Genomic DNA, 26,734 nt, shown 5'->3' with positions numbered 1-26,734 from the left:
TTAGGTGAACACTAATGAAGCTGGCAAAACAACTTTTCTTTTTTTATGGCTGAGCGGACCTTTCAGTTTTGGGGAGGGGGGGGTGGGTTGTTCTCCAGTATTCTCAAGGTTGCTGTGGACAGGATTTCCAGTCACCAATCAGCAGACATCTTTCTTTTTCCCACCGTCTCTCTATCAGTACAAAGCAATCAATTTGTTATCGCTCCCAGGATGTCACCAAAGCAGCTTCGAGAACTAAAAAAAAAAAAAAAAAAGGAGGGAAGCAGAGAAGTTCCTAGTCCATCTATGCAAACAAGCACACAAAACAAAGCAGCACCCTGCACAGCACAGCTCACTTACTGGCCTGGGCATCTCACAAGCATCCTAACCGTGGAATGGTTTTGTGTGGAGCCCTTCAGCCATCCTGCACCCCCTCCTCCACGAGTCCATTAGGCAGAGGCATTCTGATAAAGTAAATCCAAAACCAGAGTATGAGAAAGAAAGAAAGCACTCATTCTGCCAACTTCTGATTGACCATTAAGCTATTGATGAATGTGCCTGTCAGGAGAGAGACAATTAAATCAAATATGAAACAAAGTCGTTTTGACGGGTCATTTTGATAGAGCAAAGCCATTCTTCCATCTCCCATTAGTCGGGCAGTCAAGTTTTTATATAATGAATTTTCCTTAACTGACCTGAGATTTCCTGGCTGGCTTAGAAGTGCAAAAAGGTTAGTGAACAGGTTGCTTAAAAATAAAAATAAAAATAATAAAAAAAAATTTTAAAAATCAAACCAACAGCACGTTTGAGAAAATTGTCCTATGGTCTGGGTGGAGCAGTAAAGAAGAGCTACAGAGTTCAAAATAAATGTAAAGATGTAACCACATATGTTTCATTGGATGGAGGCACGGATACCTTAAAAAATGTGTACCCGAAAAAGAAAGAAAAAAAAATCCAGACTGGAAGAAGCCCAAGACATTCCTACTACCCAACTTTGTAAAGGATGCCTCCAAAGTTTTAGAGTTTATTTTGGGTAGATAAGCTCACTGCTAAAAAGCTTGGAATTTAAAGGAGGAGGTGGGATGAGCAGGCAGCATCAGTGAGGAGGTGAGTTCTCTGTTGGGATCTTCAAACTTTCTAAATTTGGGTAACACTGAGAGTATAGAGGGAAAACATGCCTTCATTCTATGCACCAAACCAAGTTGAACCCCCCCCCCCCCAAGGTTTCTTCACAACACTGTCAGACCAATACACTTCTGGGAGAAGTACCTTATGGTTGCTTCCCTGTGACCCTGGTAAAGAGACTGGAGGCCAGAGTGCAGCTGAGGTGGGAGCCTGGCTGGTCTGATGGTAATCATCAACAGCAGCAGCAGCAGCAGCCTACCTAGCACCATCACTAGCCTGTATCCCACCAGCACGTGGAACATTACCTCGGTGACCCTTCTTCTCTCAGCCCTCCCCTCTTTTATCAAAAGAGAAGTGAGAAGAAAGAAGATTAAAGAAAAGGACTCCTAAGTAACCTTCCCCTTCAGGCAGCGTCTGATCCTCTGCACGTCTGAGTGTTATTCATATCAAAATACATCACGTCCATATGTGGTCCTCTCTCGGCAAGCCGCCCCAAATCCCTGAAGTTGCACTGACAGGGCCCTCCTGACGTCACGGAGCTTGGCCTCACTATTGCAAGTGATTTATTGATGTTTATTGGGAATGAATAGATCAAAGGCACAGGCATGACGGGCGATCAATCAGTCATCAAATCAAGGGTGGCAACCGGCCAGAAACCCTTCTTCCAGCCAACGTGCCCCCAACCGACATTATTGCAAAATAATGTTATGTGTGTGGGTTTTGTTTTGTTTTCAATGAATCTCTTTTCCAGAAGGAAAAAAAAAATCAGCTCAGTCCTAACAGGAGTTGACGTTCCTGGCAGAAAAAGAGAGGGAGGGGGGAGTACTCAGATATGTCCCAGAACTAAGTGCTAGAAAAGGGTAGGGAGCAGCAGCGGAAAGAGAGGGAGGGGGTAAGAAGACATTCAGGAATGGAGGAAATGTCAGCATCCAACACTGACCTGACAGTCATCTGACAATACCCAGACCCAGTGCGCTCTGGTTTCCACCGCTGTACCCGGTTTGGGCCCAATAAATGAAGAATCAATCGAATTAGCAGTAAGGTGGCCAGAGGGATCCGCTAGCTCACTCTTGCTCGCTCTGGTCCCGGTAGTCACCGGGTACTGCCCGGGACAACGCGGAAGATGTCCCAGAGAACTCAGGTGACCCCGCCCGCCCCCCACCAAAAGGCACGGGTTGGAGAGCGCCTTCCCCGCTGCAGCCCGATCGGCAGAGGCGGGGACCTAAGCCGGCTCGGTTGTCCCCAGGAGGGTGTGCGAGCCGGTCGAGCGAAGAACATAGCCGGGCAACTGGGGGGCGCGCGCACCCGGGCAGGAGAGCCCCGAGCCAGCCGGGCTCCCGGAGTTACTCTGCGCCCGCAGAGACAGACAGAAAAAGAGAGAGGCGAGGAGTGCGGCGAGCAACGCGGGGGCCGGCGGCCCAGAGGCGCGGCGCGAGCAGAGGAAGAGGAGGAGGACCGGAGGAGGAAGGGGAAGCCGCTCGTACCTGCTGCGCGCCGGGGCGCCTGCTGCTTCCTCCTCGGCATGATGCTTCTCCCGCGACTGCCACCGCCGCCGCCGCCGCCGCCGCCGCCGCTGCCGGGCTGAGCCGAGGGAGGGAGGGGCGGCGGGGGGGGGGGCGAGGCGGGCCTGCTCGCAGCCTCCCCCCCGGAGAGCGGCCGCCCGCAGGATGCTGCTGCGCCCCGGCTCTCCGCGTCCCCCCCTCGCTGCGCTCCGCCGCGATCCCCGAACGTGCGGAGGGAAGGAGGGCGGGCAAGGGAGGCGCGGGGAAGGAGGAGCGCGAGGGGGAGGAGGAGGCAGAGGAGGAGGAGGAGGAGGACCGCGCTGCCGGCGGAATGGGAAGTTTGACAAATCGCTCCAGAGGCCCGAGGAGGAGGGGGCGGGGAGGAGCGGTCGCCCTGCCCCCCCCCCCGCCCCGTCCCCAGACGAGGTGCGCGGGGTTCGGGGCTGGGGGGCGGGGAGTGAAGGAGGAGAAGGCGGGCAGAGAGATGAGAGGAGGAGCCCAGGAGCGACCCCGGTCGGTCCTGCCCCGCTTCCCGCCCCCAGGCAGGGAGGTCAAGGCATCCGGGGGGGGTGGAGGGGGGGCGCAGCCGCCGCCGCCGCGGCCCGGGGCTCAGCGGTCCAGTCTTCTGCCCACGGCGCGGCTGGAGCGGCGGCGTCGGCAACAGGCAAGCTTAAAGGAAAAGGAGATGATCGTGTCACTCGCCTGCCCGCGGAGGCGCCCCCAGCCTGGGTCCTGGCCCGGACGCCTGCCCAGGGCCCCCAGCCCAAGTCCAGACACCCGGAGCTGGCCCTCCGTCTCCGCCCCGAGCGCTCTCGCAAAGGCGCGGGGTCCGCCCTGCGGAGCGCGTCCCGGGGCGCCCACAGCCCCCGCCCATCCCTCTTCCCCACCCGGGCTCAACCCCGGGCTGCTCCCGGCTGCCCCTCCCGGCCCACACTCCTCTCCAGCCGCCGCGTGCAGACCCAGAGCGCTCCCCTACTTGGGATGGTACCCCTATCAAAGATGCCAGGGCCTTGGGGGTGCCCTGGAGAGAAGATGTGCGGGCTGACATGGGTGTGGGCTCTGGGTCTCCTCTCCTGGGACCTACAGTGGCTACCTCCTTCCGTTCCCCCGCCCAACCCCCCGCCACAAACTTTCCCAGGCTTGTTTCGGGGGTAAGCATGGGAGGGGGCACCTCCAAGTTTCCTTTACTGACTTTGGGACGATCACCGTCTCAGCACCCCGCTTCTCACCCCCTTGGGCTCCTGGCCGCGCCCCCCACCCATGGCGTCGGAGGTTGCCAAGGCGGGAACGGGGGAGGGAGAAGAAACTCGGGCTCCCCTGCCCATCCCCCGCCGAGGTGCGCCCTGGACAGGGTACTGCCCCAGCCGCTCCCGGCTTAGGGGCAGTTTTGGAGGAAGGGGATTGATTATTGATTGGGTGATTGGGGTCGCAAAGGCTCCGGGCAGACTCGGCCGATGTGCCCCGGGAAGGAGGCGGCTGGAAGGCTGCGGTGGCGACAGGGCGACGTGGGCTCACTTACTCTGGTGGTGAGGGCGCGGGTGGGCTGGAATTCACGCGGGCGACCCTCGAGCGGTGGCGGCTGAGCGCCAGCCAGAGCTTGAGAGGCGCGGGCGGCGGCGCATCGATGCGCTGCGGGCTCGATTGCGTCTCCCTGGGCCAGCTCTTAGGCCGGGAATGGGGCGGCCGCGGCGCAGCGGGCTCCGGGCGGCGGTGGCTGGGGTGGCCTCTAGGCCCCCAGCTCCCGGGAGCAGCACTATATCTGGGTGCGCCGGCTGGGGCCCTGAAACCCACGCGAGCCTCGAGGCCCACAGTCTACCCGAGGGCCGGCGCCCTGCGCCCCAGGACTAGCTGCCTGAGCGCACTGGGTGCTGCAAACCCTGGCCTTCCTTTCTTGCTTCTTTTTTTCTTCTTCTTCCTCTTATTTTAAACTTATTCTTCTCTTCCCTCTTCTTCAGCCCTGTCTCTTTTTCATGCTTTCTTTGTGGTTGGTTTTTCAAGTTTGTTTTAAAAGTTCACAGCGTGCTTTCTTTTTCTTATAGACCAGGAGACCAAGATCTCACCCTACCGGTAAGATCAAAAGTCTCCGCTCGCCCCCGGCCGGCCGGCTTGGGCTGGGTCCAGACGCCTCCCTGAATGCAGATGTGTGGCTGCTGTCCTCCGGGGCTATAAAGCCGGCTCCAGCGCCTAGGCGCTCGAGAGTTGAGTTAACCCGGCGTGGATCCCGGGCGGAGTCGAGAGCCAGAAGCCGGCTGCGGCTGAGCTCCCGAGCTGCCTCTGTGTGTGTCGTGTACCCGTGGGTGGGTGCGCCTGGGGTGCCTGATGCCTGCGGCCTCAGAGGCCGAAGCGGCGTCTCCTCCAGGCCATGGAGACGCGGGCCCCGGCGCGTAAAGCTTCTTGCGAGCGAGGGATCGGTGAGTCGGCTGGCCCCGCCGTTGGCCTTACGGTTCAGGTGGCCGCGGCGCCCCTCTGACCTGAAGTAGGGTCGTTGTCCCTGGAGGTCAGACCCAGAAGGTCTGGCTTACATTCAAAGCGGGGAGAGCCCATCTAGGCACGCCGGCGGCGGCGACGTGTTCATAGCGCTGGGTACCGCGCACCGGGAGTTCGCCCAAAGGATGCTTCCCTCTCCTTTTGCTTTCTTTTGGTGCTCTCTCAACCTTCGTTCTCTCGCTGCCCACCCCACCCCTCATACCCTCGTGCCGTGACCCAAGCGGCTCCCCTGTCGCCCGTCCTCACCCCTGCTCGCCAGTGCCTAGCCCTCCCTGCTCAGGCGCCGCGCACTGTGTGATCCGCCCTAACATCTGTCCGTCCAACCATTGGCGCATCCATCAGTGTCAATGGACTGCACATTGCAGCGACAGCCTGTCACGCACAACACGGGCTGTGCGGAGTGCACGCTGCGACCACACTGCCTTGCCCGATGGGGCACTCAAACAGACTCGGCCGTCTTGGCACCGCCTGGATTCCCATTTCTGCTGAGTTCTTTTAGCTACATGCACCCATTCACCTTTAATTTGGGGGATCCCAACATGTGCATAGCTTTTCAGGTCGTTCTACGGATGGAACATTGGAACAGCGAAAGTGGGCAAGGTCAGCCTACTCCTTATATTTCCCTAGGATTTATCTTCCCTTCTGTAAGGTTGGGTGTAACTAAAAGAGAAGGGTTCCCCAAATTCTCACCCAACACAAAGTAGACCCCGAAGCTACCTGAATGCTACCTGAATGCAGGATCTTAACTTCCTTAACCTGGCGAGGTGCTAGGTTGTGGGGTTTGCCCCTCTGCACCTAGCAAGATTTCAACAATAAAAACTTTGTATAGCCGGGCTGACTGCTGTTTCCAGGGCCTGACATGGAGAAATGCCAACTGGTGGACTCTCCGTGAAAGTGAAGGGCTCTGTTTAGGAAGAAATGGCGTCTGGTAGTAGTAACTCTGAACTTCACATGTCATTACAGAAAAAAAAAAAAAAAAAGGGCAGGGCCATATGTTTGAGAAACCAGAGCTTGCAGATAATTCCTGGCTGCCGAGGCTGCATTTTCGAGTTCTTCCTATTGTACTTCTTTGCTTTCTGCTCCTTCTGGAGCTACTCAGATGGTAAACACACAAGCACAGGTGTTCCCATGAGTCTGTTCCTCCCAGAGGCCTTTCGATTCTTTAAGAACCCTAGGGGAAGGGTATGTGTGGGGTCCTACTTCTCTGACGTCTGAATGAAGTCTGCCTGGCATTTGACCTGACTTTATTATTGTAAATATTTTTCTGTCGACTGTCCTGGTGGCAAGCAACCCTTTCTTCAGTTCATATCGCGGTTAGGGGATTCCGCTGGGGAAAGAGCGGCGTTCAGGCAAGCTCTAAGGGTTGCTAGGTTCTGGGAAAGGCCAGAGAAGGGTTGCATAGGCACGCTCAGGAAAGTAACTTGTGCTGTAAGATGTCGCGGCTCCTTGCACCGCCTCATCCAGCGGTCCAGCTGTTTTCTCACTCTACTAGAGGGCGGAAAAGCCTGAGCATGGTAGAGGATATAGAATTCTGTGAAAGATCTACTATGTAGAAATCGTTCCCTCTACTCTTCACAGAGACACGGTTATCTTTTTTTAAAGCAACAATAGGTTTTCAGTGTCTGTGCAAGAACCTAGGAACTTCTGGACTACTTTGAATTATGCTGGGTAGTAAATGTCTTAAGTTAAATACATCTACCTTTGGGAGGTGTCGCGTTTCTGAGAATAATTTCTTAAGCCCCTAAAAATAGACAGAGGAAGGAAGGAGCTGAATAAAGAGAAACATCTAAACGCTCAGTGCCAGCCCATGGGGGAAACTGAGAGCTGGCATCTCGGTCAGGAGACTCACCTTGAAACTGGGTCATCAGATTACGACCCCTTCACGTTCCCAGGAGCCAAGGCAGCAATCTTGAGCACCCCTGAGACTGCATCTAAGACTCAGAGGTCCTCTACCTCCTGCTGAATCTCCAGAACACTCCCAGAGAGAGTTGTCTAGGTCAGGGGTGAAACACCCTACCAAGCTTTTCCAATTTTGAGCCCTAGGTTTCCATTCCTAGGACCGTTTATCATAAGTTTCATCCACCTTGGCTAGCCTGAGCCCCTTGAGGGTGAGGTATATAAATTAGAGACATGGCTCAAAACAGTGTTCTGAGGTGCAAGGAGTCTAGCCCTCTGCCCCCACTGCCCAGTATACTGTTTACAGTTGTATGATGGGAAGTAGGGGCTTGGCCATGCCTGGAGGCAGACAATTTTGTGTTCTAGGTGGCCACTAAATGACAGCCCTTCTGGTCCTAGGAAGGCTGCAGTGTCTCTTAGTTGAGTGCCCACCTAGAAGAAAAAATCCTGAATGTCATCATTCCAGGACCAGGAGCTAGGGCTGGCTGATGTCTCTCAGACATGTGGGGCCTAAAATCTGACCTCAGAGGGGGTACATGCTGAGTCCGTGGAAGGATCATCTTGAAGGACAAGGACTCTGGGAGACTTTGGTGATGGCATGGGCCTTTGGCAACAACCCAGGGGTGGGCCCTGACAAGAGGCCCCAGGACTAATTCATCTCCAGCCTGAAATGGTCAGAAGCCTCATGGACCTGCTTTTTTTTCCTCCTCACTTTTCTGGGTTAGGCAGTGGTGGAAAAATGCCATGTGTCCTAAGGTTCCTACCTCAACCAGCAACTGGGCTTCAGTCCCTGCCAGAGGCGGAGGTTAGGAGGGCCTGAGTCAGGCTTTAGCCTGTTTGCTAAAGGTACTTTCTCACGGCAGGGAAAGTTTGTTTCTCCTTTTCCTGGTAGCTTTGTTTTAAGAAACCAGATGTTTTGTTTGTAAATTCTCCCCAAGAACGTTTACAGTTTGAACTTGAAATAAACCTTTGAAAATCAGGGCAGTAGATTAGGCATATTAATGCCACTTTCTCCCCAGCTTCTGGAGAGCTGCATCAGGTGCAAGGAGAATGAGACTAAGGGTGGGTGACAGTCGTGTAAGAAAAGGAAGAGAATGGCTTTATGCAAAACCAAGAACTATAAGCACCTCCCAAATCCAACACAGGAAGACACAGCCACATCTATGCAGGCACACACTTCCATCCCCCTCCTGGCATCATATCTAGTTTGCTAATTTCTTATGTCTTGGGACTCAGAAGAAAAGACCCAACTTTGACCACATGGCCAGTGCAAGTCTGTGGGTTTTTAGCTGAACTCTGACTTGAAAGCAAAAAGGCTGTTGGGCTTCCTAGGTAGCCTGGCTGCTGGTGATCAGTCCCGGGATTCCGGGATGCAGATGGGGCAGGTTGGAAACTAGTTCACTAGATTAGCGAGGACTTTGGTTATAAATCCCAGAGGTATAGCTTTCCATCCCCCAAGAAAGCTGGTGCCTGCTGTTTCCCCTTCCTTTTGCTTCATCTCCACTCCCCATCCTAGATTCCTGGGCAGTTAGCTTAAAGAAAAGCTCAACAGAAACTAAACCTAACAGCAGAGGGACAGGAGATGTTCTTGGGTGGGGTTGAGTCCGTAAGCCAGGCAGCTTCGTTACCCACTGTTCCGGCCCCGCATCCCTTCTTCCCTCCCCCAGCCCTATTTTCAAATACCTCCATTTTCTTCCGAAATGTTTTTTCATTCGTTTACCGAAGTTACGGGAAAACTTTTTGGAGACCGCCGGTTAAATGGAGAAAACTGAAAGTCTTTGTACTTCGGTCTTAACAGGACAGAGCTGCTTTAAGCTTCTTTCAAGAGCAGAGTTTCCAAGGAAAATGCCCTTTGGTCAGATTCCTACCTTCGGACTTGGGTTCTAAGGTTGAATTTCCTCCAAATCCCCCCTACATCATTGCATGCTCTCGCTCCAGCTCCACTGAGTGAAATAGAGTTATAGAAACCATTTGGACATTTAAAAAACAAACAAAACCTATATTCAAGATAGCTGATGCTGGCCACGTAGAGACTCACCCTTGGCCAAGAGTGAGACTCACCCCTGGCCAGGAATGGCTATCTCTTTGCTGATGTGGATATGGGAGATGCCCACCTGCTCCCGCGCGGTGGCGGGAGCTCGCGGATGTTAGTGACCCTATGCTGGTCTGAACTCGGCTCTTTAGCTCTTCCGCTCTTCGAATAAAGGGGGGAACAAGGTCCCAGCAGTCAAAACACCGAGTCATTGAGGACCAAATAGAGCCCACCTTCCTAACAAGATGACCTTATTAACTGGATAGGGGAGTTACCAGACCACGATAAATCCCGTTCCCCTTTCTCTCTTCCTACATCGCTCCTCTCTTCTGTCTAACTCAAGATGGTGTTGCGACTGTTCCCACTTCCCAAACAGGGAAGACCAAACGCAGCACTGAATGGGGGCAGGTAAAGAGGGGCAAGGAGCTTTATTCTTTTCTCTTGTATCTGTTTTGAAACTTAGTAAATATCACTTGTATTTGGACTATAGGGTGCCAGAAGGTCAAGGCGGCACGTATGCAAGTGGTATCTGGCCCCAGGGCTCTTCTGCCTAGAAGATCTAAAGATCTATGCACACCCTGCACAGACGCTCTTACTAAATTTTGTCTTAGCTGTTGTCTGCCTTCTGTCTCTTGAGCGTTCTTCCCTCTTTTTCCCTTTCTGTTTTACTGCTCTGTTCTCTCTTTCGAAGAGTCACTCCTTGACCGTCATAAAAATTCTCAGGGCATTCCTTTTGAATCTATGAGTTTTGTTTTGTTTTCTTCCCAAGTGCACCACCCTGTGCACTATTTCTGAGGGAACTAAGCAGTTTGTGAGGTTCCTGGCTTTTGGGGTGGAGGGAGAGGGTGAGGAAAAGGTCAGCCTCTGGTCGACACCTGGTTTAAAACAAAAGAACATGTTAAGAAGTTTCAAAGCTGCCAATAAAACCCTTTAAGTGGCTTGTGATGCACTGCCTAGAGTTCCCGCGATGGCATTGGTAAATGACTCTAATGCCCAAAGAAAAACATTACAAATGCCGCTGTCTGCGCCACCAATCGGGCGCCGCTCTCCAGCGCGGGCGGTGGCTCCTCTCTGGCGCGGAGGGCACCCGCATTTGCATGATAAATTGACCAGACTGGCGGCAGCCAATGAAATATTCAAATTAGGCACGCGGGGCGGGGGGTGGGAGTGTGGTGAAGTCCCTGGGGCTCCCCCTTTGAGCAGGAGCAGAAACTGGCCTTGCCACCTCTCCTTTAGCGCCCCCAAGAGGCGGGACAAAGCGTGGCCCTTCTGGGAGAGGAGGGTGGGAGAGTTTGGGGGAAAGGGAGGTAACACTCTACAGGTGCTCTTGGGCACTGGAAGGCGTTAGGGTTGGCCAAGTGGATTAGGAATGTCTTAGAGCCTCTATCTCTTGCACTTAAATCAGCAGGATTGCAGAATCAGATGGAGACTCTCAGCAACTTAGGCGAGCCCTAGACCCTTTCTAATAATATGGTTGCTGTGCTGGCCCTCGGCTCATCTCTGACCACAGCAGTCTTCCCAATACTAAAATCCTGGAGCAGATAGATCTAAGCTTCCATGAGGGGAAAGATTCCATACCAACAGGCAGGGAAGATAGCCTAGTTTAGAGCTATGTTAGACTCTCAACTTTCATCAGGCCTGAGATGTCACAGGACACCAACTGTGTGTGGCTTTGCTCCTGGGAGTGGGGACACAGGCTCTGCCTAGATCTTGGTAGGAGCCTCAGCAGGCAGAACTCATCTGGTCAGGGATATTAAGGGAGAAAGCACCCAGGCTCAAGGCAGCGCTCTGAGTATGTACAAATGGGAACTTATAAATTACTAGTCAGCAAATGGAAACCCTACATGGGATATGCCAGAGGATATAAAGGGAACTAGCTTTTAAATAGGAGTACCACTGGTGGCCAGGGACTCTTGGTCTTCTCAGGAACCTGGCGAGCCCATCTTCTGGTCTGGGTCCCGCGTGGGAGACCTGACTCAGTTCATAGGAATGTATGGGGGTCTCTCTGCAGTGCCTTCCTACTGTGTGCCAGCCTTAACCTGAAGGGTAGTACTGTTTCTGTAGTCTGCTATGGAATGATAAGCACTCTCACCCCTCTCCCATCACAAGGCTTAGAGATGGGCCTAGTTGCCCTAGACAGTGCTTAATTCCCAGCTCTTTCTCCAGGCCACAAGGGTCTTTAAGAAGTGGCATGAGTCCCCTTAAGCATTTCTCCCCTCGACATGCTAAGCAGAAGTCAGTTAACTACAGCTGTCCTTCTTGGCTACCAACCAAGGAGTCTCTCTGGGAGGATCAGAGCCTTGCAGAGCCTGGCCCCAGGCTGGCTCAAGAACTGTAAGGACACCAAGCTATAATCTCGGCTTGCTGTCTCACAGTTTACAATCCCAGCATTCTGAAATCTAAGGTAGGAGGATTCAGAATGTGGGGCTAACCTGAGCTGCAGGCTAACCCAAGGAAAAATATTAGTTGCCGATTCAAATATGGGAGAGAGTTGATTTTGATTTTGGATCACTTAGCAGGTTTTATCTGCATGTCCAACATGAGGTGACTAATGCATGGGCTGTTTCTGTCATTCAGGATCTTAAGGGGTGTTGGCCAAAGAGAGGAGATTTTGATCTTCGGCCCAGTGGGGGAATGCATAATGTAACACAGCTGGTAGCCAAGTTTGGTCCAGATACAAAAGGACATTTTCTCTTACTGCTAGCTTGTGTGCTTGATCAGAGTTCCCACAAGGAAGGGCCTGGGAAGAGATGTGCCTATACTTGGCAGGCTGGGTCATTTTTGACTATGTCTCAGGAAGTCCTTCCTTGGTCATTCTCAGGCTTCACCTCTGGGCCAGGAAAGATGAGGCCCCCTCAGTGTGTCCTGATCACCCTCCAGCATTGAAGTTTGTCACTCGATCCTTTCCATAAATGCAAACAGCTACATGGACAGGTAGGAACACAGAGAGTGACTCTGTAGCCCAGCCCAGAGCCTCACGTCCTCTGAACCAGTCATTCAGTTCCTCTTAGGAAGACATCATGCACACAGAAGGCCCACTCTTCACATATATGCATCACACCCATTCCTGGCATGCGAGTGCAAGCTTTGGTATTAGTAATGGAGGTTGAATACTTGGTCCACAACTCACCCAGTAACTGAAGCACCTGGGACCTAAGGAGAAAAATCCCTAATCAAAACGGGAGCTATTCCCAAGCTTCTGGCGATCTCAGCCTAGGATGTGAGAGAGGCATCTAGCTGCTGCTTCTCTAGGGCTGCCCTCGCTGCAAACATGCTGTTGCCTTGTTGCAGAGCCTGGTACACACTAGTCAACCATCCCATGGTGGTGCCCCTAAAGCCAGCCTGAGAATAACAGTCACAGGGTCAGACCTCGCGGACAGACAAAGGATACAAGCAAGAGTGAGCAGGTCTGGGGCAGGGCAAGGGAAGAAAGAGGGAGCTGCTTTGGGGGAAGAGCAAGGCATTTGCAGGGGCTGATAAGGAGGTTCCCTCAGACCTTTCTATGCACTCATTAGAGGAAGTGCTTCGCTGCGATGATATTTCTATTTTCCCTGTTAGCGGCAAGTGGAATTTGCACCATCCAGGTCAGATGGAATATAGAAGCTGGGAGAATTTGACACTCCCATTGATTTGCTCTCCTCATGAGAGAGGAGTATGGCTCTGAGACTGCAATTAGGAGCAGCCTGCTAAGGGGTTCCTCTCCTGAGCTCAGGTGCAGTGAGATCATGGGTTACAAGCCCTGCTTCCTGGCTCTGGAGGAGGAGGAAGAAGAGGAAGAGGAGGAGGCAGCTTCATTCATGGTTCTGAGCTGAAGCTAAACCTGCTGAGGCTCCCAAGGACCACCTGGCACTTTCCTCTCAGTTTTGGTCAGGCCTTGGAGCAGATGGCAATTTTTCCAGTGTTTTTAAAAGTATTAACTTCCTTTCAAACATTCTTTAACCTTTAATGTTTTGTAACTTGATGAAAAGGTCAATTTGTTCTGAGGATGCAGCTGTTCCTTAATTATTCAGCTATAGGTGAATTCCACCCAAATCCTCAGCTCTTCTCTTTTCTGTTTCTTTCTCTCTTTTTTGGAGGGGTGGGGAGATGGTGATGGTTGCTGAGAATGAACAGAGGGCCGTGTACAGGTGAGGCAGGTGCTCTACAGCTGAGTCACAGATAAATGTTAGACAATGACAACCCTGCCTCTGACACACACACACACATACACACACAGTCTGGAGAGATGGCTCAATGGTTAAGAGCACTGGCTGTTCTTCCAAAGAACTTGGGTTTATTTCACAGCACTCACATGGCAGCTCACAACCATCTTTAACTCCAGTTCGAGGAAACTGAGTGACCTGTCTGGCCTTCTTGGGCAGCAGTTGTTTTAATGGTGCACAAACACACATGTAGGCAAAACATCCATACACATGAAATTTTTAAAATTATTGCATTAATATCTCTCTCTGTGTGTGTGTGTGTGTGTGTGTGTGTGTGTGTGTGTGTGTGTACGTGGAGGTCACAGGGCAACTTGTAGGAGTTACTTGTCTCCCTCTATTATGTGGGTCTCTAGGATTGAACTCAGGTCATCAGGTTTGGCAGCAAGCACCCCTAACCCACTGAGCCACCTCACCAGATCTCCACTGATTCTGTAATGGGATCCAAATTGTGCATACAAACATAATACAGACCAATGTTTTACCCTGGAATCTGTCTGTGTATGTGGGTATATGTTTATGTTTGTATTTATTTGATTATCTTTTGCACATATATGTTCATGTACATTTGTATTCACGTGTACTGTATATTTTGCATTTGCATACATTTATATTCATATAACTTGAATTCAGGGAATTGGGTTTACATGGATACATGAACTCTGTCAGTCTTAATACACAACTTCTTTATACGAAAATACATACAAGATTTGAGTAATGAATTCCCCTAAACATTTGATGCCCACCATTTATTATACATGTTCCTGACTTTTAAAAAAGATTCAGTCAGTGTCCAAACAAGGCCTCTATATAGGCCAAAGTAGCCTAGAGCCTGCCAGGTGTGTCCAACCTTTTGATAGTGTGGCACACGTTGTCATCTACAAAGTTCATGCCGGAGAACCACATGATCGGATTCCACAAAACAAAGGAAAAAAGATTGTAAAATAAACCTCATAATGTTTTAAGTAAGTTTACAGTTGTGTTGAGGCACAATCATTGCTACCTCTAACAGTGATCTGTTTCAGGCCAGACACACCCTGTAGACCTGGAGATGCTCTCTGGCCCCAAGAGCATCTCTGGCCTGAGTGCTGGCATTTCAGCCGTGCTTGCTGTTTCCTGGTTCATGGTCTCAGCTTCTCAGTTTCTGATGGCCGCTTCACTTTCACCTGTCTAAGCCGATGCATTCTTGCAAATGGATGTATTTGACTTATATTTAAAATAAAAAGTAAGCTAGTTAGTTCAGATGAGAACATGAAGGGATTTTTCTGCATGGAAACTGCATGAAGCTGATGTTCAGCCCCTGCAGAATGTGTTTATTGTCCAAGAGGCAATGGGTGTGGTTCCCTGAATCTCTTTTCTCTGAGGGTTTAGCTGAGACCTCACTAGGCAAAGAGAAGCTCTTGGATCCTGGCACTCACCTTAAGTCTTTGTAGACTTGTATAAGAATAAATCTGCTCCAAGCTATGTACTAAATCATGAAGAGCACTCTGTAAGATTAACATTCATTAAGTGCAAGAGACAGAATTGATACTTTGCTTAAAAGCATATACCTTTAAAAGGTCTCTGGATGCAGGAACAGCAAGGAATAGTAGAAACCAGGCTTGGAGAGCCATGGTGCTCTCTTTCTCCTGGAAAGTATTGCCCGAGAACTCAGTGCCTAGAATGGTTTCTTGCACATCCCTCCCTGCTAGGCGTTTTTCTACATTTCCTCTGGCTCATTGCTGGCTTCCTATAACCGTGTGTGAGACACTTCACAAACACAGAGGAGCAAAGAAAAAAAAAATTAAAACCTTCTCCCAGCACTGGAGAAGCTGAGGCAGGAGGATTGTGAGTCCAAAAAGAACCTGACATGCATAGTGACTATATATATTTATACATACACATTCACACATATACTCATACACATTCACATGCACATACATATATATGGTGTAAGATAAAGAAAAGTGGGATTGTTGAGAGCGTGTTTAAATATGATTAAGATAAATAAATAATAAATAAATAAATAAATGTATGTTTCAGTTCTCAGCTAGTAATCACAATACTCAAACAGGTGAGAGAAGAGGATTTCAAAATTGAAGCCAGCTTGACCTACATAGTGAGGCTGTGCCTCAGCCCCAGCCCTGTGGGGAAGAAGTTTTGAACACTTGCTGCAGCCAGCACTGAAAATCCCCACCTCCTCCTAATGCCAGTCCCGCTTCCTGGAGGGCCCTGCTACCACTGTGCTTCTCCTTGTTACTGCACACTTAGGTGTAAGTGGGATGACACTGAATGCCAGTTTCTATTGTGTCCTTTACTTTATAGTGTCTATGAGACTCAACGGTGTGGTCATATATAGCTGGTTTGTTTTCAAATTTTTGTACCAGGGATACATTAAAGTTCAGTCAGCATTTGTATTTATTTCTACTTTTTTCTTTTCCAGGGGGTTATGATTTAAAAATAAAGAACAAAACAAACAAACAAAACGACAGCTAGACATCCTGTGGTTGTAATGTCAGAATTCTGTAGTAAGGTGATTTTGAGTGGCCTAGGCTGCACACTACACAGATCCTGTCTCTGAACATGAAATGGGAATACAATCCTCTGTGAGAATGCACACATTCCGATGTGCATTTGCAGCAGTGGGGTGGCTGGGTTGCAGAGTGCGCAAGTGTCTGACATAGCCATGCTAAAATGGCTACATCTATTTCCGCTCTCACAAGAAGGCTTGCTGTGTCCCCTCCCTCTTCATCCTTGTCAGCAAGGAGGCATTTTTAGCTGTGGTTCTTCTCCTTCTCAGGACTTCTGAATCTGGTGGTTAGAGCTGCCGTCTCTTGATGTATACATTTCTCTCTGTGCTTTGTAATGAGGTTGACACCACCTGTTTCTATTTTCGATCATTTGGATTCCCGAGCCTGTTCACATCCTCTTCTTGTCTTTTGTTGGATACATGCTTTGTATCATTTCAAGAACAGTTCTTTTTTTCTTTTGTTTTTATTTATTTGTTTATTTATTTATTCATTTATATTTATTTTTGCATGTGGCAGAGGAGCGGGGCTTATTATTTCATCTCATACTTTCAGATAACATGTCCAGCATTTTGAGAAGCCAGGACAGGAACTATGGCATAAGAAAGAACCATGCAGGAAAGCTTCCTGCTTGCTGTCTTTCTCCCTAGCCTCTGCTCAGTTAGTTTTCTACATGTATATATAATTTATTACTATTATTATTATTAGCTTGAGGCTTTCATACCATTCGCTCTCCTCCATCTTCTCCCAGATCTACTCCCATTCCATGTCCACTTAACCTGGCATCCTTACGTCTTTTCAAACCCAGCCAGCCCCCTCATTGCTGTCTGTACTCTCTTAGCTGTGCAGTCATCCACTGGAACACTAGACCCACCAGGGTACACACCCTTAAAGAAAGCCAACTCCCTCTCCCAGTAGGCGTCGTCACTAACCAGTTGCTCCTCAGCTAATGGTGAGACTTCATGCCCAACTTTTCTGGAAAACCCTCTATTGCTCAGTTGTCTTAAGTTGTCAGAAGATTGCCCAATTACAGCCCAAGGATTCCCCAGTTTACACATACTCCGGGTCTCTGTGGTATAAGGATATCCCAAGTCCTGGCTCAGTTTCATCAACAGGAATCCGGTTTTCTTGCCTTCTTTCTTTCTCTCTTACCCAGTGTCTTCAACATGACCTCACTTCATGGGTGTTTCATCTCAGAAGCACAAGAGGAGGCCAGTGAACATGAAATATGACACCATGCATCTGTGCCCATAACCAACGAACAGGAGAAGAATGAAATAGTAATAAAGTGATTAAGAAAGCAAACTTTTTCCATTCTCAGCTAGTAATTCAGTGTTCAAGAGGCTGGGGCAGGAGCATTACAAATGCTAGCGCAAGCTAGGGGTAAAGCCACACATACCCCCTCTACAGAAATTATAAAACATTAGCATCGCAAATAATCTAAGTCCTTCCTTTCAGTCTTCAAGGACCACTTCTAAGGAGAATCAGTAGCTATCACTGGAGAAGACCCAGGCTTACCAATCACCCCCAAGAAAACCAGAGTGGGGAGTCAACCTCAGATGGCTCCCACACCCACCACAATCCATTGGTTTAAGAACTAATCTTTGTAATTTGTATAAAGTAAAACTCACTTTTGACATATAGTCTTCCTGGTTCTGATAAATACATAAACTCTTATTACCACTGCAATCAAGAATTGGAGCCGACCAGGCCTGGGAGGCTGTGGTGGTTTGAATAGGTATGGCACCCATAGACTCATGTGTTTGAATACTTCACCTATAGGGAGTGGCACTATTAGAAGGTGTGGCCTTATTAGAGTAGGTGTGGCCTTTTTGGAAGAAGTGTGTTACTAGGGGCAGGCTTTGAGGTCTCCTATGCTCAAGGTCTGCCTAGTGTAGCACACAGTCTCCTTCTACTGCCTGCCAATCAAGATGTAGACCTCTCAGCTCCTTCTCCAGCACTATGTCTGCCTGCATGCTGCCATGCTACCCACCACGATGATAATGGATTAAACCTCTGAAATTGTAAGCCAGCCCCAATTAAATGCCTTCCTTTATAAGAGTCACCATGGTCATGGTGTCTCTTCACAGCAATAAAATTCTAAGTAAGACACAGGGCTTGCTTGTAATCCTAGCACTTCAGAAGGCTGAGGCAGGAGGATTAAAAATTCAAGACTGGCTGAGCTGTATAGCAAAACCGCATCTCAAATGTCCCACAAGACCAAACTGTCTTTGGCTCCCCTTTTATAGACAAATTATTCACCACCCATCCTTATCTTGCAGTCCCTCAGGCCAGAACCCCCATTCAACCTGAACCACTGAGAGGACACATTAGTAGTTATCTCACCAAACTTGTTCTAAAACATAGCATGAATAAATGAAGTTGCATATTGTGTCACTTTGAGAGTCTGCTTCCTATGTTAATACAAGGCATTTGAGACTGGACGATGCTGAATCCATAAGCTATCTCACATTTTTCCAAAGGTGCATTCCTTTGTGTGGATATACCAAAGCTAGCTGACCCACTCATCCGCCAAGCAGGAATCCTTGTGAATCGAGTTGTCATTAATATGCAGGTACAGGTTCTGTGTGAGAGAACACACCCTTTCCTTTCTTCTGGTGTGGTTGATGGGTCTATATGGTAAGAACATACTTAGTTCTCTAAGGAACTACCAAAGAAGGCTGGGGTATACTAGCACACACCTTCAATCCCACCATGGAGGAGGCAGGAGGAGGCAGATCTCTGTGAGTCTGAGGCCAGCCAAGGGTTCATAGCTCAAAAAACCCACAAAACAACAACAACAAAAAACCCCACAGAAAATAAAAAATGAAAGAAAGAAAGAAAGAAAGAAAGAAAGAAAGAAAGAAAGAAGGAAAGGGAGAGAGAGAAAGAAAGAAAGAAAGAAAGAAAGAAAGAAAGAAAGAAAGANAGGAAAGGGAGAGAGAGAAAGAAAGAAAGAAAGAAAGAAAGAAAGAAAGAAAGAAAGAAAGAAAGAAAGAAAGAAAGAAAGAAAGAAAGGGAGAGAGAGAAAGAAAGAGAGAGAAAGAAAGAAAGAAAGAAAGAAAGAAAGAAAGAAAGAAAGAAAGAAAGAAAAAGAAAGGAAGGAAGGGAGAGGGAGGGAGGAAGGAAGGAAGGAAGGAAGGAAGGAAGGAAGGAAGGAAGGAAGGAAGGAAGGAAGGAAGGAAAAAGGTAAAGAATTGTCGAGGTCCATCAGCTGTTAAATGCACTTACTGCCCTTGGCAGAGCACTTGCCTTAGGCTCTCAGCACCACAGGGCAGCTCACAACTGTTGGAATCCAGTGTCCTCTTCTGACCTCCATGGGTACCGGGCACATTCACGGTACCATTCATACATTCAGACAAAACACTCATACACATAAAAGAAATTAATTAAAATTGTTTTTCAAAGAAAGGAAGAAGAATGTGCAACTACCAACTATCCTTTGTTATGCTGCTAGACCTGGAATCCAGGGTCTTTCGTGCACTGCACATGTGCAGTGCGGCTGAGCCATATCACCAGCCAGGTAGATACTTTTCTTGTTTTACAGTGTTGGGGTTGAAACCATGCATGCAAGTCAAGGACCCTACCAGGAAGCTATGACCTCAACCTTCCTAAATGGCATTATTATTTTTTATTCGAGTATGTGTATATGTGTGTGCATATATGCCACCATAAGTATAGGTGCCTGCAGAGGCCAAAGGAAGGCTTCAGTCCTCTAGAACTGGAGATACAGATGGGTGTGAGCCTCAGGACATGGGAACTGTAACCAAGCCAGGTCTTCTGGAGGAAGAGTAGGAGCGCCTAATTGCTGAGCCATCTCCAAAGTCAGCTGACCCACTCAGTGGGTCCCAAGGGCGTACACCCTTTGCATCTCTGTCAGCCACAAGAGCAAACACCTGCATACTTCTAAAGAGATTCTAATGGGCATAAAGGTGCTAGAGAGAGAGAGAGGGTACTATGCAGTATGTCAGGGTGGGAGATTTGGGAAGAAATATATCTGAACTCTGTGTATATTTAATAAATATGTATGTGAAGTTAGAGTGGATCTCTCTCTGTCTCTCTGTCTCTCTGTCTCCTGTCTCTCTGTCTCTCTGTCTCTGTCTCTGTCTCTTTCTCTGTCTCTCTCTCTCTCTCTCTCTCTCTCTCTCTCTCTCTCTCACACACACACACACACACACACACACATACACACATTGCACTTTAATTCTTTGAGGATTTTGTACAATGTATTTTGACCATATTAGTCACCCCCTTTGCCTCTTGTATCCCTATTTATTGAGCCTCCTCCACCTAAGGCTGAGAGATCCTTGAGGAGAGTGGAGCAGGGCAGTGAGAGCCAGAGGCAGCGATGGATACACTGACACTGTTTTCCAGGCACACCAGGGCAGTTGAATATATGAACTTCACAACATGCTTAAGTCAGACAAAAATCCCAGCATGGAGTCGGGGAGGTGGGAACAAAACCCCATCCCGAGCTGAGGAACTCAGGACACGGGACTGCTGCTAGGGTAGAGAGAGTCCTGTTTCTTTAAGGATGAGACCCCTAGTGTAATGAGCATACTCCAGTGGAAGGCCACACTTCCAAGAGCATACAGACAGCTTAAATTGGATCGGATGAGTTTACATCTGGATTCTTGATTCCCGTGGGATCTAGCTTATCCTGAATGGGGACAGAATACTTCTAGTCCTGGGTCACTTGCTTCTCCCACGAGGGAGACAAGCACTACTAATGCAGATAGGGCACTGCCTGTCTAGGTGGAGTCAGCCAAGCTTTATGTGGCATGTCAGAGAACACAGTTTTATCCCTGAGTTTAGAAACTCAAGTGAGATAATCATTTGGACCACACTTAGGCCACTGTGGCAAGAACTAGGAAGGGGAACCACATCAGAATGTCCTAGCTGGCAGGGATCTCAGCAATTTGCGCAGGAAAGATGATGCTGTTACGCATTTTTCTCCCCAGCATCCCTGCCAGGGACTCAGGCAGCCTCGGATTAAACAAAATCAGTTCATTTCCTGTGTGACACCGCCCCCCAACCATCCCGGAGAACACAGGGCAGCGGTTCACATCCCACCAGCGGCAGCGTGGTGCAAGTGTGTAGATCTGTGTTCACAGCAGGGAGGGAGGGAGAAAGGAGGAGGCCACCGTGGCACGTGCCCGGTGACCTGGCCAGAGCCCAGCTTTCTGGCTTACCCCCCTAAGCCGTTACTTCCTCATTCTTAGCGCCCCTTTTGAGATTCTGAAGGCACCTTCTCACTTCAAAGGTCCTGAGAATATGTTTAATTAGAACTTGGCCGTACAGCCTTTTAAAATAAAACAGAAGGGACCAGCTAATTATATCGCTCCACGTTCTGTGGCAAACATATATTTTTTTAATAAAACACTTTCCTAACCAGAGGAATCCCTTGAGATGCAAATCCTCATTTATAAGAAGTTTCCCAAAGGGAGTTAAAGAGAAAGACTTCTCTAAAGAAAAGAAACAAAGAGGGTGTGTGTGTGTGTGTGTGTGTGTGTGTGTGTGTGTGTGTGTGTGTGTGTTGAGGGGGGTGTTTGCAAGGAGCTTTTACAAGAGGTTCTCATGGTGAGGCTGAAATAGTGGCGCTTTAAGGATGCCGACTTTTATTGCAAACACCATCCTTTCCTATCATCTCGATCATGCATTTCCCGTTTTGGATTAGTGCCGCAAATGCTAGTATTTCTCATTCTGGTGTATTGCATAAGTGCAGTATTTAAATAAACAAGTGATTTTCTTTCTCAGAATGTTCTTTGTCTCCTACTGTGTGGCCCTGCTTTGCTCTGCTAGGACCCCTTTTTCTACTCAGGAACGTCACAAGGACCTGCTGTGGCTTCCGGGGCGATGCTAGGTAAGGGGTTTTGCCTGAAACTCTTGTCAGCCTAGGGTTGGAGAGAAGATTCTTTCCTCGCCCACCCACCCCACACTCAGGGGTGGCATCTGCAGAGGTGGATGGCTTGATGCTTCTGTTTGTGTGATCCCCTGGAACTGGAGCTATAAGTGGTTGTGAGTCACCTGATATGCGCACTGGCAACCAACTCAGGTCCTCTGCAAGAGCAGCGACACTCAACCACACCATTTTTCCAGTCCCCTCCCCCTTTTAAATTTAACAAATAATGTAATAGGTTTCCTTATGGCATTTTCATACAGATTTTTTTTCGTATTCGGGACCCCTCCTTCACTGCCCCTCCGCTCTCCTTTGGTCTCTAAGTTACTGGATCTCTTTCTCTTCCCCCAGGAGGCCCCCTTTCTACTTTTATTCAGTTGTATCTCTTTCACAGTTCACTGCCCCACCCCTGCCCCGCCCCTTGATTCTTCCTGTCTCCACCCCTTTCCATTTTCCTGACCTAACTTGATTTGAATGCAGGTGTTTGCTCCAGCACTATCCACAGACCCTTCGGGTAGACACAGACCGGGCCAATCTCAAAAGTAGTCCCTACATTTGTGTTTGTGCCTCTTCTTTGTACATAGTGGGGAACAGACAGACACTGCGGGGCGGCGGCGGCGGGGGGCGGGGGCGATCGAGAAACTCTACTTGCTGGCCTTGAACTTCTATTCCTCCAACTTTAGTTCCCTAAATACCGAGATTACAGGCTTGTGCTGCCACCTAACATTGTATTTTAAATTAATTTCACCTTCCCGCAGGATTTTGGTGTGAGAAAGGAGGAAACATTCAAATTCAAATGATCGCTCAAAAGGTTTCTACAGGAGATGATTTGCAAAAGAAAGCAGGAGAGAATCAGGGAGGGGATACAACTCCAAAGGCTGTCGAGGTCGGGAGTCCCATAGAAATGGAGCCAAGGAACCCAGAGCAGTAAGCTGGAATCTTCTCTAGAAGGCTTGTTCTTCTTCCAGAGAGTCACAACCCAAGACCTACCAGTAGCATTTACCTCTGTCCTTGCTTTTTCTTTCCCCCCTTCTGCTGCCTGAGCTCTGTACTGCAAACGCCCCAGCAGACACTAGTGGTGAAGGTAGTTCATTGAAACTGTTGACTGGGTCAACCTCCAGGCTTTAGCTCTGGGGGTGGGGGTGGGGGGTTCTAAGGTGGAAAAACAGCAGAAGAGGAACACATTGGGAAGCTTGGATGCTGGCAGTGTACCTGCTCAACTAGCAACAGAGGGAAGGGGGGGGAATGGGATAGGGAGGAAGGGAAGGAGAGAGAGATCCCGACCTATGCCCAAGACCTTTCAGTCTGTGTAGGAATCACTGGTAGAGAAGCAGACCCTTGGCTAAAGGCCTGCCAAGTCCAGGGCTTGAAGGGTACTCCTGAGAGCTTGGGGTTCGATGTGTGTGTGTGCCTCAAAGGGATCATGTGAGTGACCAAACCCACTGCCTGCAGCTTAGGCGGATCCCAGGTCAGCCACTGTTATTTGATGTCCCTATAATGCTCTTCTCAAAAGCTTCTTAAACGAGATTCAGTAGAAAGGAAACACCGTCCTCCATCCTCGCCCCAGTCAAAGCTTGGCCCTTCAACCTGACTGCCACCCTTCCCCTCCTTGTGTGCTTCTCCTCTGTAGTGAGGGCCACGCTGAGTGGAGAACTCAGTGCAGAGTTAGAATTGTTATGAGACTCTTATTATATTCTGTCATGTTCTAATCTTTGATATACTTTTGATGGTTATGTGTCACTCCATTGTATTATTATCACAGCTCTTGAAAGAAGATGGAAATTTCTGTTTAAGTTCTATGTGTGCGCGTTCATCTGTGTGTCAGTTTACGCATGTGCACGCCGTGCCCGTGGGAGTCAGAAGAGGGCAGTGGCTTCTCTGGAGCTGAAGGGACCATTGAGGAGATTTCCAGCCCTGACATCTCTCTTGTTATTATTATCACCCCACTCTTTAAGTAGTTAGATTATTTTGTGTTTGTTTAGGTTTTCTTCCTCTTATGCTGCAGAATATTATAACGAATATAAAGATATTTTTAAAACATATTTTAGATGGCTTCTTCAGGATGACATCTCCAATACAGTTACTAGGTGGTAAAATGTTCAACATAGCTCCAACCACAAAAGAATACAAGTTCAACCCTAATTATCCTTATTTCTATTTATAGGAAGAGTTTTTTTCCAACATATAAATTTGTTAGGGAGACATTTTACTTTTCTTTCAAAAACACATTTGAAAAGCGTCATGCATTCTATAGGATTCATGTCAGTTCAGAGCTCACACATTTTGGGCCTCAGTAGTCACCCATGTGGCTAGTGGACCCCATATAGAACAGTAGAGGACCAGAGAAAGTATCTGCCGGAGGTTTTGACCACCATTGGCATCATCACCTAGCTCCCAAGTCTCTCCACCCTTCAATGCTCTCCTGATCCGGTTCCTCAGCTTTTCTGAACCAGACAGCCAAAGGCTTGTCACCAAACCTGACAACCCGACTTCACTCTCTAAAACCCACAATAAAACCAACCCCCAAAAGTTGTCTTTGGACCTACACACACACACACACACACACACACACACCAATCACAGATAGTTATGATTGAGCTCTTCCTATGTGCTCAGCCCTATTCCCATCCTTAGATGCAAATAAACACACAGAAAATTTCCCCTCGAGTTTAATTGCAGAACTGGACCATATCTTTAGGATCCTGCAGGGGAGACAGACATAAATCAAACCACCCAGTGTGTGACCTCAAACTGTGACAAGTGCCAGAAGAGAAAGCATATTTTAAAAGGTTGAGCCCTAAAAAGGTAAAGTTTATTAAAAAAAAAAAAGAGGCAGCAAAATATTCTGGGCATGGTAGAACATAGTTACAATTTCAAACAAGTTGCCTACAACTCATGACTATCTTCCTGTTCCAGCTCCAGTAGTACAAGCCTGGGACCACCATGCCTGGCCCCTTCATCTGTTCTCATCATGAACCCAGTGAGGTAGATGTCAGACATCTCTCTGGACATTTCAGACAAGCCAGTGCAGCAACCTCTTGGGCTAGACAGACGACGCTGCCAACTGGGCACACTTTCCTGAGAAGATAACAATTTAAAGAGGAAAAATCAATGCTAATAGAACTCTTTTTCAGGTTTGGAAAATGACATTGTCCACAGCAGCCGATGCCGGAGAGCCTGCGGCTGGGCAGAAGGCATGAGCTCTGAATGGACGCAATCTTGTGAGCTCTTCAAATGGGGCCAAATCAATAAATGAGAGGCAGCGGGGAAGGTGGCTGGGTGGAAGGAGGATGGGTTCAAGGGGCAAGCTCTACCATTCCTCTTCCACCCCTGCCACAGGACCGGGACCCTCCCTTCATTCTGAAGTCCCTGGGGACAGGGTAATTTCGGCCACACTTGATATAACCTATACATCACTGTCTTCTGAACCAGCTCTCAAATTAAACTCTGATGTATAAAGTTAAACAAAAATGAGATAAAAATTGGCAGAGGTTGAAGAGGGTCAGAGTAGTCAAAACACAAGGTAGGGTATTGCTCCTTTTGATTTATGTTATTCTGTGCACTTAGAAAAAAAATAAAATTATAAATCTCCCTGAGACTTTTCTCATTGAGAATGAGGCATTACTAATTTATTTTCAATAGACTCCCAGGTCTCCCAACAGGGGCTGAGTGGGTGATTCTGGGGCTATTGTTTCTAGTGACCATGCCACAAATGGTTCTAAAACGCAAACTGGGGAGACAATAAAGCATCTTGCGGAGTTAATACCTCAGCAGGGCAATGCTTTCTTTTGTGTTCACGTGGATGGAGGTACACACGTATATGCATGCACACATGTGTCTGTGCTGTGGAGGCCTGAAGTCTGGAGTCTTGCTTGGTCGTTTACCACTTTGCTTATTGATTGGGTCTTTTGCCCAACCCGGACTGGCTGATTCTGGCTTGTATAGGTAGCCAGCTTGCCTCTGTGACCCCATTTCTTTCTGCTTTCTGGGTGCTGGGATTCAGGCTGCCTCTCTGTCTGGCTGACTTTTATGTGGGGGCTGGAGATTTGTCATCTCCCCAGTACTTTTCTTTTCTTTCCTTTCCTTTCCTTTCCTTTCCTTTCCTTTCCTTTCCTTTCCTTTCCTTTCCTTTCCTTTCCTTTCCTTTCCTTTCCTTTCCTTTCCTTTCCTTTCCTTTCCTTTCCTTTCCTTTCCTTTCCTTTCCTTTCCTTTCTTTCTTTCTTCCTTCCTTCCTTTCTTTCTTTCTTTTGGTTTTGTTTTGTTTTTTTATGAGACAGGGTTTCTCTGTATAGCCCTGGCTGACCTGGAACTCACTCTGTAGACCAGGCTGGCCTCGAACTCAGAAATCCGCCTGCCTCTGCCTCCTGAGTGCTGGAATTAAAGCCGTGCTCCACCATGCCCGGCTCCTCCTTTCTTTCTTTTTGCTATCCTTTCTCCTCCTCCCTCCCCCCTGCCTCTCCTTCCTCTCCTGTTCTTTCTCTATAGCCCCAGATGGCCCCTAAAGCAAGATCATTCCGCCTCAACCTCTCCAGTACTGGCACACAGGAGTGTCTCACACTTGGCTATATGTTATTTAATCTGTACAAGGCACTGAGGTATGGGACACACTGAAGATGCTGTTGAAAGTTGAAAAAAAAAACGCATGTTAGAAAAACAGCATTCAACACTAGGGACAAGGGAGTGCATAAGAAGGGGACCATCATTTAGGGACTTCAACTTAAATTTCTAAAACAAAAAAAAAATGTAATTGTGGCTGGAATTAGATGCTTCAAGGAAAACAAGGTAGGATAAGGGAATAGAGAAATGAGCCCATAAGTACGAGGCAGTGTTGGCCCTCGGACATGGAATAGACAGAATTAGAGGTTGGATTAACCAATCTCTGATCCCCATCTTTTCCAATCTGCCTGAGATTCCTCTGCAGACACTAAGGTCTGGATCTCAGGAGGTCTGGAGAACACAGGTCTAAATCTCTACTTCCTTCTGTGTCTCTGTCTCTGTCTCTCTGTGTGTGTGTCTCTGTCTCCCATCCCTTCCATCCTTTCTTCCTTCCAGTGCTGAGATTGGAACCCAGAACCTTGAGTACAAATGCCCCCAGCCCCTAACTGATA

The 26,734-nt window shown here is 48.6% G+C and overlaps 1 protein-coding gene across 2 annotated transcripts in view; it reads right to left on the bottom strand.

Moving 5' to 3' along the window:
* The window catches only part of Tshz3 (teashirt zinc finger homeobox 3), an 80,758-nt gene extending 71,959 nt beyond the window's left edge, over positions 1-8,799 (bottom strand). Inside the window, exon 1 of one of the 2 annotated variants that reach the window (XM_029479958.1) lies at positions 8,673-8,799. Coding sequence is in view for 1 of the 2 variants with exons in the window: in XM_021168073.2 (XP_021023732.1) it covers positions 2,589-2,628 (40 nt within the window). In the remaining variant the exon portion in view is untranslated. Of the gene's footprint in view, positions 1-2,588; positions 2,759-8,672 lie in introns of those variants that run through there. The other variant, XM_021168073.2, reaches the window with a different exon arrangement.
* Between the last annotated feature and the right edge of the window lie 17,935 nt (positions 8,800-26,734).

Source organism: Mus caroli, chromosome 7, assembly GCF_900094665.2.
Source record: "Mus caroli chromosome 7, CAROLI_EIJ_v1.1, whole genome shotgun sequence".
NCBI lineage: Eukaryota > Metazoa > Chordata > Mammalia > Rodentia > Muridae > Mus > Mus caroli.
The sequence above is the reverse complement of the archived record's forward strand: the minus strand, read 5'-3'. Positions and strand labels throughout refer to the sequence as shown.